The following is an 18,248-nucleotide window of genomic DNA, read 5'->3' on the forward strand; positions in this document are numbered from 1 at the left end:
TCAGCTTGCTCCAAACATATCCTTTTCTGATTCTGGAGATTGGGGTCTTGATATTTCATACAGCTCCTGTGGTGTCTGAGAGCTTCTTCGAGAGGCTAATATCCTTAGTATCTCAGCAAGCTGTTTTTCTATATTGGTCATTTTTGTGTTTAAAGCTTTGATGTCCTCCTTCAGCTCATGTTTCACTTCCAGCATAGTTGCCTGGAGTGTCTGTTCAGGTATAGGGTAGAAAGAGTGTTTAACTTCTGCTAGGATGGGACTTCGATCCTGAGGACTTCGTGCTTCCCCCACATTGTCCAAGCGCAGGTCACTTTTTGTGATGCCACTGTCACAAGAGTCCGTCTTCTTCAAAGTAGCTTCACCCGTTGCTTTTGTTCTTTCTGGCAAAGTTTCCATGGACTCGGCTTTGGAAACTTTGTTCCAGTCCTCTCCTTTGGCACAAGCATCTTTGAATTTTGCCCAGCCTTTACGCTTTGGATAATCCCCTGCTGCTTTCCCAGCAACATAGTCTGAGACTGGAGCTTGTAGTTTGGCCTGATCAGAAGCACCCGATGTTGAAGCGGACTGGTAGGCAATTGGCGTTGCAGGGCTTTCCCTTACTGTGACAATGCTGGCTTTGACAACTGTGTGGGAAGAGTGATCTCCTAAAATGTTGCCCCTTTCAACATCTAGGTCATCTCTGCCTCCCCTTTCTGCAGCTAGTCGGGCCTCCTTCTGCTGCCGAAATCTTTGGAAAAGCCGACGGACTGGATGGTCAGGTGGCAGGACCAAAGGGGCTTCATTCTTCCTTTTCATCCTCTCTTCTTCTTCTCGTTTTACATCACTGATCTTCCGGAATACAATCTGTAGAGAAAAAAAATGACAAAATAGGATATCCATTCCTGTGATTTGAACTGATACATATGACTGCTGTTTCACAGATGCCTCATATTCAGATCAAAGTATGTTTTCCTATTACTCAAAAGTACCAAACTTTCCACATGTGGGTTACATCTAGCACAACCCTATGCACAACAGGACAATATAAGAAAACAACACTGCGGTAGCCACTGGAATGCATGAATTCACATCAATGCTAGTATCAGATGAACAAATGAACATTCATAGCTCAAGTAGTTACAGAGTATCTATTTATCACCAGCTTCCCAAGGCTGATAGTTCAGAAAAGAATATGAAGATCTTAGTTTGCCTCAGAAAACAACTGAACATAAGAGAGTTTGCTACTATAGACAGTCATCACTGACAGTAGATGACTGTCTATAGTAGCAAACTTTCTTATGTTCAGTTGTTTTCTGAGGCAAACTAAGATCTTCATATTCTTTTCTGAACTAGTGCTAACTCCATCATAAATGGGCACCCAATTAATCATTGCTTGTTAGGATCATAATGTCTACTTTTCTGTAATATATGTTGTTATTTCATCTTTTATACGGCTTAGGAATTAAGAAAACAAAAAGTTCTGGTGGGTTCTTGCTGGAGCCAAAAAGTCTGTGTGTGCCAGGTCAAAAAGTCAAATCCTTTGTCCTGCAAACTGATATGCTAATAGTTACTATGGTAACTAATGGTTAGTAGCCTAGATAAAGGTCAGTGTTCTCCTGCTCTCTGGCTTCTTGCTCTCTGCTTCTGCGTTTTGCTTTTCAAATGCAGCTACTGTAAGTCTGCTTGAAACTGTTTATCTCCCTGCGTGGAGAGGCAGAACTGTAAAAATGATTTTACTCTCTATTTTGTAAATACAGTTTATATTTGTTGAAGTTGCTGGCTTGATTATTTGATCTCTCTCAATGGCAAAGCTCTTCTGAAATTCCACTGCTGATCCTCAGGATCACACACAACAACCAACCGTATAGTCTACAAAAATGCTAATAAGTCAGTAGAAAATACCCTACATGTTTCAAATGTTAATTATAAAGCAAACAGTCTAAAGAGATAAATACATTTGCCCAGATGTCAAAGAGGCATCTCTGTGAAGAAAGTTAAAGCGAATACACAAAATAATAAGATTTTATGTTTCCTGACAATGCTAAATCTGTTTGATATTCTTCTCTATGCTGAACCAGCACACAAAACATAGAGCTTTGTTACTTTCTGTTCTTTAGAGACATTTGGCAAGAATCATGCAAAAGCTGCCAAATGGGAAATCAGATACATTTTATTTTCACATATCAATGAGAACCCTACCCATAATGTAGCAGCAGCAGCAAGAGATGCAGCACAGGTTCTGAAGGAAGTTTCATAGTCAGTTTTCCTATGTAGTTTCTGTCTCTGCCAGTACCTAAATTCTAGTTGATCAGTTGATTAATTATGGCTAAGTTCAAAAGCATCTAAACTCATTAGCTGCAATTAACTTTTGTTGGATGCTAAAGCAAGCACCATTCTGCCCAGCTATAGATATCCCAGGAGGCAGCTGCCATTCATATTTTACTTTATAAAGTAGATCTAAATTTACAATCTAAATTTCAGCATGGAGGCAGATGAGGATAAGAAGAACAATGGGTATGGGACATATAGGCAGTTTGCTCAGTTAGGCAAAACTGTGACACCAATTCAGTTTGACTCTTAGCCAAAAGAAGATGGCTATCACCAGTAGCAAATCCTACAATACAGGATTTGAAATCTGTTGCAAATGAACTGGCTCTGTTTGTTTATGATGCTACAAGGGAAAGATGCTAACAGAGATGGAAGAAAATACAAGTTCTGAAAAAAGAAGGCACATTTTATATTTTATTTATTTATTTAATTAATTTTTATCCCACCTTTATTATTTTTATAAATAACTCAAGGTGGCAAACATACCTAATACTCCTTCATCCTCCTATTTTCCTCACAACAACCCTGTGCGGTGAGTTGGGCTGAGAGAGAGTGACTGGCCCAAGGTCACCCAGCTGGCTTTCATGCCCAAGGTTTTTAGAACTTTTAGTTTCCTGGTTTCTAGCCCAGAACCTTAACCACTAGACCAAACCCTTTTCACTAAAAATCTACACTGAATGCCTGATGCAACACAAACTTAAAGTTTTGTTTGATATTACCTTTTGCAGAGATGACAATAAGTAACTATAGGAAGGCTACAGGTACGCAATGATAAGAAATCAATCCTCCACAAAAAGCAATAAGAAATGGTGAACATAGCAGAAACATTACATTAAAATCAAATGAAAAACAAGTTGAGGCCCAGTAAAAACTCCATAATCACTAATCACCACAAAATATTACAGACATACAAGCTGCCAATGTTTCTCAAGTCTGTTTCTATTAAGTTATTTGCTAGTTTAGTCCTCCTTCTGCATACATGTGTGAAAGTGAGCTCCCAGTTCCAATTACATTACCTTTAATAAACTATCAGACACATGTATTAGAGCTGTTATCCCAAGTTTGACACAAATGAAGCACCAAGAGAATTGGGAAACTCCTGCTCAAAAGGATTTTCAGGGAAAGTCAGAAGAGGAAAGCTGTAAAATCTACTATATGATTTCAAGAGATTTCTTACATCCCTTAAGCCCTTGCTAGATCTTGCTAATGAGATGGAAAGATGACTCTACTCATTAGCCTTAGATCTAGCCTGTTGATTTCTTTTTCTAGACCAGTTTTGTCCAATCTGTTGGCTTGGGTTTTTTTTAAATCTTGTAGTATTTTTTTAAAATATTAAATGTTAACAAGTTAATATTACATTTAATATTTAACATTTAATATTAATATTTAATGTGATATTAATATTAACATTTAGTATAATGTTAATTAAAGTGTCATAATTAATTATGATAATACTTTAAAAACTGGATGTACCACAATGTAACTCTTTGGAAAGCTTCTGTACACTTATATAGTCATTCTTTCTCAGCCCAACCCACCTCACAGGGTTGTTGTTGTGGGGAAAATAGCAGTATTAGGTATGTTTGCCGCCTTGAGTTAACCAAATATATATACAAAAAGGCAGAATAAAAATCAATCAATAAAATAAAATAAAATATTGGTTAATTTCCTGCAACCACCAGGAAATCCAGAGCTGTTGACTCTAATGGGAAGTTGAAAAAGCCTCTCGGTAGAAAACTAAGCCACTTTGCACTGTTAACAAATGAACTACAGAGACATATCAAAGAAGTGACCAAGAGTTAAGGTTGGAGACATCCAAGAATCATACCAAAGGCTTTTGAGAGCCAAACGCAGGCCTGAGACTTCAGTTTGTGCTTCTGTGTGGTAAAACCAGAGACTTCTGCTTGCAGGCCAGCTTCCATCCTCTTTTAAATTAAAAGGACATTTGCAAATGAAAGTCATGGATTCTAGCAGTGATCAATGGAGGTCTTCAAAGGGGCCATTCTGCTGACCCTATTTCTAGAAGTGGAGCTGGCCTGCTGTGCCTCCAGGAATAGGAACAGAGTTATTGCAGTAGTCAGTCAGATGTGGCTGATGATGGATAAGAAGAGGCACTGTCTATTCACAGTTTCCACCTCTCAATATTTTGGATTTAGAGATCTAGGACTCCTGAAGGTATCGATTCCATTGTGATATCAGGGCAAAAAACTGCTGATAGATTTTTCCTCTTGGAACCCTTTTGATGTATAAGCTAGAGAAACTTCACCACACCTTATGCAACAAATGTCATAAATTAGTTCTTTACTGGGGGAAAAACAACATTTTCTTTTTAAAGTCATGAGCCTACAACTGAGTATGCCACTTTGCCTGGATTTTTGAGTTATAAGAGATGGGCAATAACCTTTCTTCCTCCCTGACATTCCATGTGTTATAAATGGCTGTTATATTTCCCTTAGTTATATTTATTTGAAACCCATCAAATCCTTTAGCATTTCCAGTTAGGAAAGATACTCTAAATCCTCAATCATCTTCCAAGTGCCATGAAGTCCTTTATGAGATGGACTCAGGAATTGTTTTATTATTTAAATAAATACATTACATACTTCAAATAGCAGCACATGCCATAAACATACTTTCCTTTGCATTTCAAAAGCTCCCTCTCTTTCAACGTTTTATGTTAGCTTTTGGCATCCCAAAAGACCCATTCTCTCACTGTCATAGATCTCTATTTCAACAATTCCCCTGTCATTATCCAAACAGGACAGTTTTAAGAAATATAAATATAAGAAATGTCAGATTACTTGTCACTGTCATGGCTGAAATCTTATGCATCAAAACAGGGAGCAACGGAAGTTTCCCAATGGATGTATACCCCAATTACTTTTTTTTAGCTAATGCTCCCCTTTATAACATTAATGAAACCATATAAGCCTTCTCTGTTATTCCTTTTAAAAAGTTCAACCTACTTCAACACATGAGAGTTAAATGTTTGGTGGAGACCAGAGCACACCACAAATTCTACCTGCTATTCTCATGCAAATATTTGCACATGAAACACCAAGGGTTTCAAGGGGCCATACTCCCATCTACCTGAACATGGTTAAATGTCTCCATCTGAAGAAAACCTACCTTATCAAGATTGTCAGCAGGGATGTTCAACAATATCAGAATGGCTGACACAACCAAGTGATCAAAGCCCCACCTTCTTTTAACATGCCTTGCAGAGACTGCACACATGTAAAAAATGGGACAGTTTTGATTGCCTGATTATGCCCACCATTTTGATGTTGTTGACTACCGCCCCCACAGATGCCCTTGGATATCAGCATTGAAAAATGGCCAAAATTTTCCATGACACTGCATGTGCTAATCAACTGATCAAGCAACTTGCTGTCACCCAATAACTGATCTGTGAATGGTCATTATTCCTGTCTACATATCTTGTGTTTCATTTTCCTCTGATCTTTCCTTAATTATTTTCTCCACTCACATAAGTTTATATGCAATACTCCTCTCTAAGATTTCCATGAATCTGATAAAGCATAGTCCACAATGACTTATGCTGTAATAAATGAGTTAGCCTTCAAGACAGCAAACGACCCATGCTGTTATTGTTGCCCAGTATATCTTCCATAAGTACCCATCAAGTACAAGGTCATTTTTCACTGTAGAAAAATCCAGAGATATTAATTTTGTCATATCAGTTGTAACAAATCATACATACGGTTGTTAAGTCCCACTGAAGTCAGTGTAATACACTTCTAAATAGTTAGGTCCCTGAATTCACTGCAACAATGAATAAACAAATGAAGTATACCTTGATGACCCATGGGATCTTATTTCATAATAAATTTGTAAAAAATTTAAGGGGCCATGGAACTCTCCTATTTTTGTTATGTAAGGTACTGCTTCTGCGCAGAATTTCATAGATCTCAAATGACCAGTGGTCCTTCAGTTAGAGCAACAAATGCATATTCACTTCTTAGTCTTCCATCAAGGGCTTTCATAACACATTGCAATTAACTAGAATTAACTTGAATTCTTTAACTCATTTAGTTCTTACCATTTCATAATGCATGACAAGTTTCCAATTTTCATCACATGGACCTAGTTCTGTGGCTTTAAAAATATTCCTTGCCCAAGGCAGTACTGTTCTATCCATTAATGTGGGTACTTGGCTACTTGACATAAAGTAATATTTCGTAGCAAAATTCTTTGCTTTTGTAATGAGAAGTTAATTGGTATTTCTGAGAGGGTGAGAAAAAATATTTTTAGCTTACAGTCTTCACTAATTAAAACATTACATACTAGCACTGCTGTTGTCACCACTTCATCCAAATCATATAGTCAAAGAATGGTATGTTTCTGTTTCATAAGTGAGCAATGGATTAATACTGGAGCTTCTTGCCAGAAAAATCACTTCAGTAAGTGTTCATAATGGAACTAGCCTAGATGAAAAAGAGGTAAGTAGCCTAGAGTAAAAAGAGGTAAGCCTTCTTCAAAAAGAGACTGGCGTAGCAACCAACAGACAGTTTTATTAAGGGACAATTTTCATAGATGATCAGATGCATGAAATCCTCAGTTTGCAAACTTGTTTATGTGCACATGCATGCAGACAGGTTGGTAATCACATGACAATGAAATGTAAAAAGTTTCCCCTGCAAGAAGATTAAAATAAACTAAGTGGAGATATAATAACAGCTGGTTGTTTGAGCATTGTTGAAATGCCTTTATTCTATGGTTGTGGGATAAGAAACCTTGATTCAAACCCAAATTGACAGAATCAACCTTCTTGAGAGATTGGTCTGCCTCCCTCTTTTCTGATCAATCTCAAATTCAGCATAATGGAGCAAATAAAAAAAGCAAAACCAATGCAATGGAGTTGTTAAGGGTTGGGTCCAAATCATCAGTCAACCATCAATTTTACTGAGTGTCCTTCTGGCTGCCCTGATCACTCTGAAGATCCCTGAAAAATGGAAGCGACCAGGAGAAATTGGAAGGGAAAAAGAAGAGGACAAGAATGTTGGAATAAAACCTTTTTCTTTGGAAATGTATTAATGGGATTTGGCGTCATATGACACTGTGATTATTTATAGCTTTCTTGTATCAAGGGTTGCTAAAATGGCACATGTCATCAAGCAAAACAAAAACCAAAGAACAACAACAATATTTCCTAGAGAAAGTGCTTGAGTAGGAAAAAAATAGCTGGAAGGGAAAGGGCTTAAGCAGCCACAAAAGGCTTATAACAGAAAATATTATGATATATAAGGTACATTTAGATCCTAGTGGACCAATTAGATAAAATGGCATATAGAAATAAAAGTAGGACTGAATTGCAAAAAAAAACCCTCTTTGGTACAAATATTAAATAACTTATTTCCAGGTGTTCATGGTAGGAAAAAGGCACAACCTTCTAGGTATAATCATATGAACAGGAGCTAGAACTCTGAGGGTGAATGAACAAGTGCATCTCTCTTGTTTTCTATAGAAGCTCTGATGGTTAATATCAGACCTGGGAGCCAAGCTTGTTAACAACAGTCTTATACAATTTTCAGAGCCCAGCCTGTCAGCAAAAGATTGATAGAAGGTTTCCAAGTCCAGAATCCAGAGACCAGGGTCTTATAACGGCATATCTATTGCAGTATGTTCCATTCATTAAAATTGTTTTGTGTGTTCATGCATCCATAAAAGCACACATATACAGAAATTCAATTGTCAAATATTATTAAATGATTTATGTTGTGGATTAGTGTCTGCATTATAACAACTAATTTCAAGTGCAGATTCTAGACTGAAACCATGGCATGCTTTAAAGTCTCCAAATTAAAATGTGTCGAGCAGGAAAATATGAAGATTCATAAGTTCAGTTGCATTAGCCCTCCTTGAGCAACCCCCGCCCCCAACATCCTCAGGGGGATATCATTTAGCTTGCAGCTACTCTCTGACACTTTCGCTTGGCACAAGCATCACATTGTAGACAAAGACTGAAGCTATTATATGGTTGGAAATAGCTACGCGGCATGCATTATTTATACCTTTCACTTTAAATGCACTAATGCACTGCCTCTAACCCCACAGACTCCTCAAACATTAGGCATATAATGGACTGTGGGTGAGGCAGCCTTGAACAGGAGCTATTTAACACCTGGTCCCCTAGGATGAAAAAGATGGTGGCTGTGCATAAGTGTGATTACCTGATGCACTTAAGTCCAGTCTAGCTGAGCAGCTACATTTGTCTAATTTAAGTTCACAAATCTTTACTGAATCAATCCAGCAACCATATTTTATTTATTTCCCACTTTAGCTATATTCAGGTGTTTCCAAACCAGTGACACTCACCATACAAACTGTAGGGACAAGCCTGGCCACAGCATGTCACAACTGTGATATTGTACTGTGCCAATGTCTGTACGAAGGAGGCCTTTTCATATACACCTCTAAGTAAGTTGGCTTTTCTGCAAGCTCAAATCATGATAGGAAAATATCTACATCCATCCATCCACCCTCCCACCCACCCACCCACCCACCTACCTACCTATCATTCTCTCTCTTTCTCCCTGAATTGCTAACATATTTACAATATGCAACAGACATAAGAAATGGATGAAATTGCCACCACAAATTTTGCCCCATCCATCATTAATCTGTTATGCTGACCTTTTTATCAGTATTTCTCCCTCTCTCCCCACCCGAAGAATGGTTTCGTTCTATATTCTATGTCTGAAAAGGATTGTAATGCATTTGCTAGATAACTATTTATACTGCACAAAATTATCAGGATAAAAAACTCTATACCATTTCCTTGCAGCTCAAAGTTGGTTTCCCCCATGTTCCCAATTAGCATAATTCCAGAACTGATAATGTATCTCTCTGCATTTGTGGACAAATTAACTTTATAGATTTATTTATTTAAGATATTTAGAGGGGGCCCAAGTCCATAAGACTCTAAGTGGCCTTTTTTGGGGGAATGCCTTTGAGTCAGTCTTGACTCCTGGTGACTGCCTGGACAAGTCCCTCTACTTTTCTTGGCATGATTTCAAAAGTGGTTTGCCATTGCTTTCTTCCAGGGCTGAGAGAGAGTGACTGGCCCAAAGGCAGCTGGGTGTCTTTGGGCCTCAGGCAGGACTAGAACTCCTGGTCTCTAGCCTGATCCCTTAACCACTACACCAAACTGGTTCTCTAAGAGTGGCCTTTGTTGTTTATTCGTTTAGTCGCTTCTGACTCTTCATGACTTCATGGACCAGCCCACGCCAGAGCTTCCTTTCAGTTGTCAACACCCCTAGCTCCCCCAGGGATGAGTCCGTCACCTCTAGAATATCATCTATCCATCTTGCCCTTGGTCGGCCCCTCTTCCTTTTGCCTTCCACTCTCCCTAGCATCAGCATCTTCTCCAAGGTGTCCTGTCTTCTCATTATGTGGCCAAAGTATTTCAGTTTTGCCTTTAATATCGTTCCCTCAAGTGAGCAGTCTGGCTTTATTTCCTGGAGGATGGACTGGTTTGATCTTCTTGCAGTCCAAGGGATTCTCAGAATTTTCCTCCAACACCACAGTTCAAAAGCATCGATCTTCCTTCTCTCAGCCTTCCTTATGGTCCAGCTCTCGCAGCCATATGTTACTACGGGGAACACCATTGCTTTAACTATGCGGACCTTTGTTGTCAGTGTGATGTCTCTGCTCTTAACTATTTTATCGAGATTTGTCATTGCTCTTCTCCCAAGGATTAAGCGTCTTCTGATTTCCTGACTGCATCAGCATCTGCAGTAATCTTCGCACCTAGAAATACAAAGTCTTTCACGGCTTCTATATTTTCTCCCTCTATTTGCCAGTTATCAATCAAGCTGGTTGCCATAATCATGGTTTTTTTGAGGTTTAGCTGCAAGCCAGCTTTTGCACTTTCTTCTTTCACCTTCATCATAAGGCTCCTCAGTTCCTCTTCGCTTTCAGCCATCAAAGTGGTATCATCTGCATATCTGAGATTGTTAATGTTTCCTCCAGCGATTTTAACTCCAGCCTTGGATGCCTCAAGCCCATCTTGTCGCATGATGTGTTCTGCATACAAGTTGAATAGGTCGGGTGAGAGTATACAGCCCTGCCATACTCCTTTCCCAAACTTAAACCAGTCCGTTGTTCCGTGGTCTGTTCTTACTGTTGCTACTTGGTCGTTATACAGATTCTTCAGGAGGCAGACAAGATGACTTGGTATCCCCATACCACTAAGAACTTGCCACAATTTGTTATGGTCCACACAGTCAAAGGCTTTAGAATAGTCAATAAAACAGAAATAGATGTTTTTCTGAAACTCCCTGGCTTTTTCCATTATCCATCGGATATTGGCAATTTGGTCCCTAGTTCCTCTGCCTTTTCTAAACCCAGCTTGTACATCTGGCAATTCTCGCTCCATGAATTGCTGAAGTCTACCTTGCAGGATCTTGAGCATTAGGTGTTAGACCAACTGTATAGATGTCTGCCACCTTTGGCTGCAAAGGATGTAGTCAATCTGATTTCGGTGTTGTCCATCTGGTGAAGTCCATGTATAAAGCCGTCTCTTAGGTTGTTGGAAGAGAGTGTTTGTTATGCAGAGTGAATTGTCTTGGCAAAATTCTATCAGCCTATGTCCTCCTTTGTTTTGTTCTCCCAGGCCATGCTTACCTGTAATTCCAGGTGTCATTTGACTGCCCACCTTAGCATTCCAGTCTCCTGTGATGAAAATAACATCTCTTTTAGGCATGTTGTCCAGTAGGTGCTGCAGATCCTCGTAGAACTGCTCTACTTCAGCTTCTTCAGCATCTGTGGTTGGGGCGTATATTTGGATCACTGTGATGTTAGATGGCTTGCCCTGAATTCGAATTGAGATCGTTCTATCGTTTTTTGGATTGTATCCAAGCACTGCTTTAGCCACTTGACTATTAATTATGAAGGCTACTCCATTTCTTCTGTGGTCCTCTTGTCCACAGGAGTAGATCTGGTGGTCATTTGATGTGAAGTGGCCCATTCCAGTCCATTTCAGTTCACTGACGCCCAAAATGTCTATCTTGAATCTTGACATCTCACCAATAACCACATCCAATTTGCCCTGGCTCATAGATCTTACATTCCAGGTTCCAGTGGTGTGTTGATCCTTAGAACATCGGATTCGCCGTTCACCACCAGCACCGTCGGCCACTAGCCGTCCTTTCGGCTTTGAGCTAGCTGCGTCATCACGTCTGGGGCTAGTTGAGCTCATCCTCTGTTCCTCCCCAGTAGCATTTTGACCATCTTCCGACCTGGGGGTCTCATCTTCCGATGGTATACCGACATATCTCTGGTTGTACTGATCCATTTCGTTTTCATGGCAAGAATACTGGGGTGGGTTGCCATTACCTTCCCCAGGGATCGCATTTAGTCTGACCTCTCTGTCATGACCTTCCCATCTTGGGTGGCCCTTCACGGTTTAGCTCATGGCATCATTGAGGTGCTCAAGCTCCAGCACCACAAGATAATGATCCTTTGCTGAAGAAGAGTGGCCTACAATCTTAAAAAAATATAAAACAGTGGAACAATAAAAACACAAGTCACACATGTCTGGAAAGAGTGGGGGTGGTGGAACAGACCCAGAAACAAACAGAATTCTAAAGGGGCTCAGCATCCACCCTAGCCCAAGGCCTGAGGAACAGTGAAGTTGTCAAAGACTTCTTAAACATCATAGGATGGGAGCCATACTAATCTCTGGGGGATGCTGAGGGCTGTGGCAGAAAAGGCATGCTTCCTGGGTCCTGATGGATGACACTGCTTAATTGGAAGGAACTGCAGCACACCCACTGTACCTGATCACACCGGATGTGGAGAAACTACTGGAGATAGGCAATCCCTCAAACAGCTGGGGCCTATCCAATGAAGGGCTTTATAGGCTGTAATCAACACCTTGAACTGCACCTGGAAGCCATTTGGCAACCAGCACAGCTCACAAAGCAACAATGTCACATGGGCATACCAAGGCTTGGTATACCAAGGCTGTAGCTTCCAAGTAGTCTTCAAGGGTAGCCCAATATACAGCGCACTGCAAAAGTCCACTGGTGAGGTGAGTAAGGCATACATGATTGTCTGGAGATTCTCCTGGTCTTGGAAGGGACACAACTGGTGCACAAGATCTAGGCAAAGGCCTTCCTGGCCACTGCTCTTCAAGCAGGAGGTGTAAGTCCAAGAAAAACCCCAGATTGTGCACCTGTCTTGAATGAAGAAGTACAACTCCATCCAAAACTAGAGATGGAAAGTTTTCAGAATTGATAGGCTCAAATATCCACAGCCACTCAGTTTTGTCTCTGGCTGCAATGTCTGGCTTTAGTCACTCGATCTCCAACCTTGGGTTTTGGGCAGTCTGCAGCTCGATGTCTGACCTTTCCACATCGGATACACTGGCCTCGCGGGTAGCGTCGCTGTCTCTCCTCGTCCCACATTCGGTGGCCAAATGGGGTAGCCGCTACCCTGGTTCAGGGCCCCCGCATCATGGCTGGCTGCTTCTCATGCCTTCTGGCCTGCAGGTAGGTGCATTGAGCATGCTCTGCCTTCCCGGCCAGACAGATTGTCGTGCGCTGCCTACCGCTGAGTAAAACACAGATGCTGATTCAGAGAAGAGCAGGTTCAGGTTTATTCAAACGTAGAGCTAGACGCGAAAAAAGCTGAGAGTGAAGGGAGCGTGCCGGTGCGGGGTTTAAATACCCCGCGCCGGTCAGCGCCCCCTCACCTTGGGTTGCGTCATCCCCCCTTTGTCCTGCATGCTTTCGTGCCGGTAGGTGAAGGGTTGCGGGGCCCCAGCTGGTGCCCCGGGATTGCCCATAATCTGTTTCTTCCTTCAGCCGGTGATTGCTGTCAGCTGGGCGATCTCCGTTGCGCTTTTGCTAACAGCTTAGGTGTGCCTCGTGATCCGCCCTGTCTTTGTCTTTCCTTCTTCCTCTTTTGTGTCCTGATGGCTGAATCATCTGGCCGGGGTCTGTGTCTGTTGTTGTGCGTGCTATGCTTATCTTAAGTCCCTTCCTCTGCTTCCTCGGTATTGTCATGTGTGCCATTGTGCTGATGTCTTCAGCTCAACGGCACTCATGACATACTGCCCCTCGTCCAAATAGTGCCCCCCCCCGGCCTTCCGGTTTTCTCTAGGAGAGCTGTCAAAAAGGGTTTTTTGTTTTTTTTTTAAATTTCCCGCCGGAGTGTTTTCGCCCCTCCCTCTGTTCCGCCCTCTACCTCGTGTCCATCTTTAGGGTGTGTTCCGAGTGCGCATGCCCCGGCCACACCCTGCTTGTTTGGCTCAGTTCGTCAAGGGAAGAGGCGTGGCTGGTCGGGTGCTTTTCAGCTCCAGGTAGGAACCTTATCTTTTGCATTGTGCGATCGCCATTGTATGTGTGCATCCTGGGCGTTGCCCCCAGGCATGCACTGGTGACCAATCGTCACTCCCTCGTGGGCTCGGGGCGGGGGGAGGGTGAGTCCCGGGGGGGAGGAGGTCTACTCAAGTCGCGGGCTTGGGGGGCCCTTTCCCCTGGGGGCGCAGCGGGTGGTAGGGGGAGGCCCGCGGGGGAAAGGGTGTTCAGGGGCCGGTTCGGCTTGGCGACCCTTTGGCTTGTCGGGGTACGTCCTGTGGAATGCCCGGGTCAGGTCTGGCGCCTTGACGTGTTGCGCCGCCACCCATTCTGGGTGGGGGAAGTGTTTCCACCTTACTAGGTAGTGTAGTGTTCCCCGTTGACGGCGAGAGTCGAGTATGTCTCTTACTTCGAAATGTTGTTGGCCGTCGATCATCACTGGGGAGGGCAGTGCCGTGCTTGGGTGCCATCGAGAGGTGGTTGCAGGTTTCAGGAGGCTGGTGTGAAATACCGGGTGGAGTCTCCGTAGATTGTGCGGCAGGTCCAGGCGTATTGCCACTGGGTTCACTACCTGTGTCACTCGAAGCGGCCCGATATACTTAGGCCCCAGTTTTTTCGAGGGTTGCGGTGACTTCAGGAATTTGGTGGATAGGTAGACCATATCCCCTGCCTGGAACGTCAGTTGCTGGCGCCGGTGCTTGTCGGCCTGCTCTTTGTAGGCCGCCTGTGCTTCCTTCAGCGCTGCCGTGATTACTGGCCACGATTCCGCTATCTTCCATCCCCAGTCACTAGCGTCCACTTGGGGTCCCGGGGGTTGTGGTAGCTCCGGTATGGGTATGAAGTCGCACCCAGAGACTACTTCGAACGGGGTTTTCCCCGTGCTCGTGTGGACGGCGTTATTGTATGCGACTTCTGTGAACGGGAGCAGTTCGACCCAGTCGTCTTGGTGGTAGTTGGTGTATGAGCGTATGAATTGTTCCAGGGTGGCATTGAGGACCTCTGTGGCTCCGTCCGTCTGGGGGTGCCAGGCCGTGGATAGGGCTTGTTGGGTCCCCGTCAGCTTTAGGAAGGCCCGCCAGAATTTCGAGGTGAATTGTGTGCCCCTGTCGGTCACCACGTGTGCGGGACATCCGTGTAACCTGTACACGTGTATAAGGAAGAGTTTGGCTAGTTGCTGGGCGGACGGGACCGATGAGCAGGGGATGAAGTGGGCCTGTTTCGAAAAGTAGTCTTTCACCACCCAAATGGCCGTTTTCTTCTGGCTGGGTGGGAGATCTACTATGAAATCCATGGAGATTTCCTCCCATGGGCGGGAGGGCTCCGCCACCGTTTGTAAAAGTCCCGGGGGCTTACCTGGTGCCCGTTTGGCCCTGGCGCATGTCGGGCAGGACGCTACATAGGCCTTCATGTCCCATCTCAGCGCGGGCCACCAGAATTGACGTCGTGTTAGATGCAGGGTCTTTAGGAACCCGAAGTGTCCCGCTTGCTTGGTGTCGTGGGATCTGCGCAAGATCGCCTGGCGTTGCGAGTCCGGGACATATATTCTGCCTTCCCCCCATGCCAGGTCCTGTGCCATCGTCACCTTGTCGGGGTTTGCTAGTAGCCAGGGGTTGGTTTTGAGGGCGGCGGTGAGGTCCGCGCGTATCCCCCCTGGCAGTTGCGGTTGGCGCCGTCTGGTCACTGGTTGCCCCACCGTCGGTTGCGCCGTGGGGTTGGGCTGCCTCCGAGCGCCGCTCCGGGTGGTCACAGCCATCCCCAGCTGGGAAGCGGATAGGACCGTCCCGATCATATCTGGGGCGGGCTCTTCGTCTTGGGGCAGTCGGGAGAGGGTGTCAGCCAGGAAGTTCTTTTTGCCCGGCATGAACTTCAGCTGAAAGTTAAAGCGGCTGAAGAATTGGGCCCATCTGACCTGTTTTGGGCTGAGGCGTCTGGGCGTCTGGAGGGCCTCGAGGTTCCGGTGGTCTGTCCAGACCTCGAATGGTTGGGTGGCTCCTTCCAGTAGGTGCCTCCATGTTTCTAGCGCCGATTTTACTGCGATGGCTTCCTTCTCCCAGACGTGCCAATGCCTTTCTGTCTCTGAGAATTTCCTCGACAGGTAGGCGCATGGTTTCAGGACTCCTGTGGGGTCCTTTTGGAGTAGGATGGCCCCCAGGGAGAAGTCTGAGGCGTCGGCTTGGACCACGAACGGCCGTTCTGGGTCCGGGTGCGCGAGGATTGGCTCCGTGGTGAACAGCGCTTTCAGCCTGTTGAATGCGGTTTGGCACGCGGGAGTCCAATTTAGTACTGTCCCCGGGTTCTTGGCGCGTCGTGTGTCCCCCACCCCTTTAGTTTTGAGGAGGTCTGTTAGGGGGAGGGCTATCTCCGCGAACCCCCGTGCGAATGACCTGTAGAAATTCGCGAAGCCGAGGAAGCTCTGGAGTTGGCGCCTGTTACGGGGGCGTTCCCAATTCACCACCGCCTCGACTTTTGCGGGGTCCATCTCTATGCCTTCCCCAGAGATTCGGTACCCCAGGTAGTCTAGGCGTGCTTTATGGAATTCGCACTTTGAGGGTTTGGCATAGAGTTTCGCCCTTTTTAGCTTCTCGAGGACTTGTCTGACTAGGGTCACGTGTTCCTCGTGCGTCTTGGAGTAGATGAGGATGTCGTCTATGTAGACCAGGACCCCTTTGAACAGGTGTTCATGCAGAACCTCATTGATGAGCTGCATGAACACCCCCGGGGCCCCTGCTAGTCCGAATGGCAGCACTTTGTACTGAAAGGCACCTAGGGGGCAGTTGAACGCAGTTTTCCATTCGTCCCCCTCCCTGATTCGGATTCGGTAGTACGCCTCGCGAAGGTCCAGCTTGGAGAATACTCTGCCCGTGGACAGGTGGGCGAGCATGTCTTTCATGAGGGGTAAGGGGTATTTATTGGATAGGGAAGCTGCGTTGAGGCCCCGGTAGTCGGTGCAGAGCCGTAGGGTGCCGTCTTTTTTCTCCCGGAATAAGACGGGCGCTCCGACCGGTGAGCATGCCGGCTCTATGAAGCCCCTCTCCAGGTTTTTGTCGATGAACTCCTGGAGGGTTGTCATCTCCTTCGGGTCATCGAGTAAATCTTCGGCCTAGGTAAGGGGACATCGGGCAGCAGGTCAATCCTACAGTCCGTCTTGCGGTGGGGGGGTAGTTGATCAGCTTCCACCTCTCCGAAGACCTCTGAGAAGTCAGCATATTGCTCAGGTAAGTCTTCTGGGGTAGTTATGTTGTCCTGGGTCGCCGCCTCTGCCCGTCCCACAGTGGGGTTGGTCCTGCCCGCCGGAACTGGCGCCCGGTACGTGCCGTCGTCGAATTGGAAGGTACGGGTCTTCCAGTTGATGCGCGGGTTGTTTGTCGCGAGCCATGGTATTCCCAAGACTACGATGGGCCGCCCTATGTGGGTTACCACGAACGATGTTCGTTCGGTGTGGGTGCTCATTTGTAGGGTGACTGGCTCGGTCTGCATCGTGGCTGGTTTCCCTCCCGCTGTTGAGCCGTCCAGCTGGTGGAATGCCAGCGGCGTGGGGAGGGGGAGGCAGCGTAGGTCGAGCTTGGCGACTATGTCGGGGTGGATCAGGTTTTTCGAGCACCCCGAGTCCACTAGTGCCGCGGCCGTGGTGGCTCTGTTGCCCACGGAGAGCTTGATTGCCGCCATTATTATGGAGCTTTCGTCACTCTGTCGAAGTGGTTCGCGCCTCTGTCCCACCACCTGCCTCGCGGCGCGTTTTAGGGCAGGCGGGGAGCGTTTCCCGCCGGCTGGTCTGGGTCTTCGGCGTCCTCTCCCCCCAAGTAAGCGTCCCAGCCTTCGTCCGGTGTCGCTGTGGCTCCGGTCATTCGGCGGTGGGGGGGCGGCGGCGGGTTCGTTGGCTTGAGGCTAGGTTTCAGTGCAGGTTTGGGAGCGCTAGCTAGGGTTCGGTTGGAGAAGCAATCTGCCGTTTTGTGCCCCATTTTTCCGCACCTCCCGCAGGGCCCGCGAGTAAATTTCTTCCTTTGATATGTGGGACCGGCCGGCCCCAAGTGTGGCGCTGGTACCTTTGGGCTGGTGTTGGTTTTGTCTTCTGTTGTCGCCATTAGGAAGGTGCGGTGCGCGTGTTCCGCTCTCCCCGCGAGGTGGATCCAGCCTTGCAGAGTCTCCGGGTCGTCCCGGTAGAGAGCCCATTGGAGTACCTCGCGGTTGAGACCCCTTTTGAACATTTCTAGCAAGGTGGTCTCGGACCAGTCGTTGATCTTCCCTGCGAGGGCTTTAAATTCGAGAGCGTAGTCCGGGACAGTTCGTGCGCCCTATTTGAGGCTTTGGAGTGCACTTTTAGCCCTCTCTTTGGCTAGCGGGTCCTCAAAGTAGTGCTTCATCTCGGTGATGAAGGCATGGAAGTCAGAGAGGGCGGGGGAGTTGGACTCGTACATTTGGACGTACCAGTCCGCCGCCCTGTCTTGTAGTTTGATCGCCACGGCTGCGATCTTGTCCGCTTCTGAGTTAAAGGAGTGTCCGTGCCGCCCCATGAACTCCCTGGTGTTCGTGATGAAGAACGACAGTTTCGCGGGGTTCCCGTCGAAGAAAATGGGGAAGTCCTTTGGGGCCTGGGCGTTCGGTGAGTCCCCTCTT

The 18,248-nt window shown here is 45.7% G+C and overlaps 1 protein-coding gene across 1 annotated transcript in view; it reads right to left on the reverse strand.

The window, feature by feature from the left end:
- KCNH1 (potassium voltage-gated channel subfamily H member 1) overlaps window positions 1-18,248 on the reverse strand; it is a 239,199-nt gene continuing 220,951 nt past the window's right edge. The window contains exon 11 of the mRNA XM_063290081.1: window positions 1-843. Within this exon, the coding sequence (XP_063146151.1) occupies window positions 1-843 (843 nt within the window). The remainder of the gene's footprint in view (window positions 844-18,248) is intronic.

The sequence above is a fragment of the Candoia aspera genome, chromosome 1 (assembly GCF_035149785.1).
Source record: "Candoia aspera isolate rCanAsp1 chromosome 1, rCanAsp1.hap2, whole genome shotgun sequence".
Lineage (NCBI taxonomy): Eukaryota > Metazoa > Chordata > Lepidosauria > Squamata > Boidae > Candoia > Candoia aspera.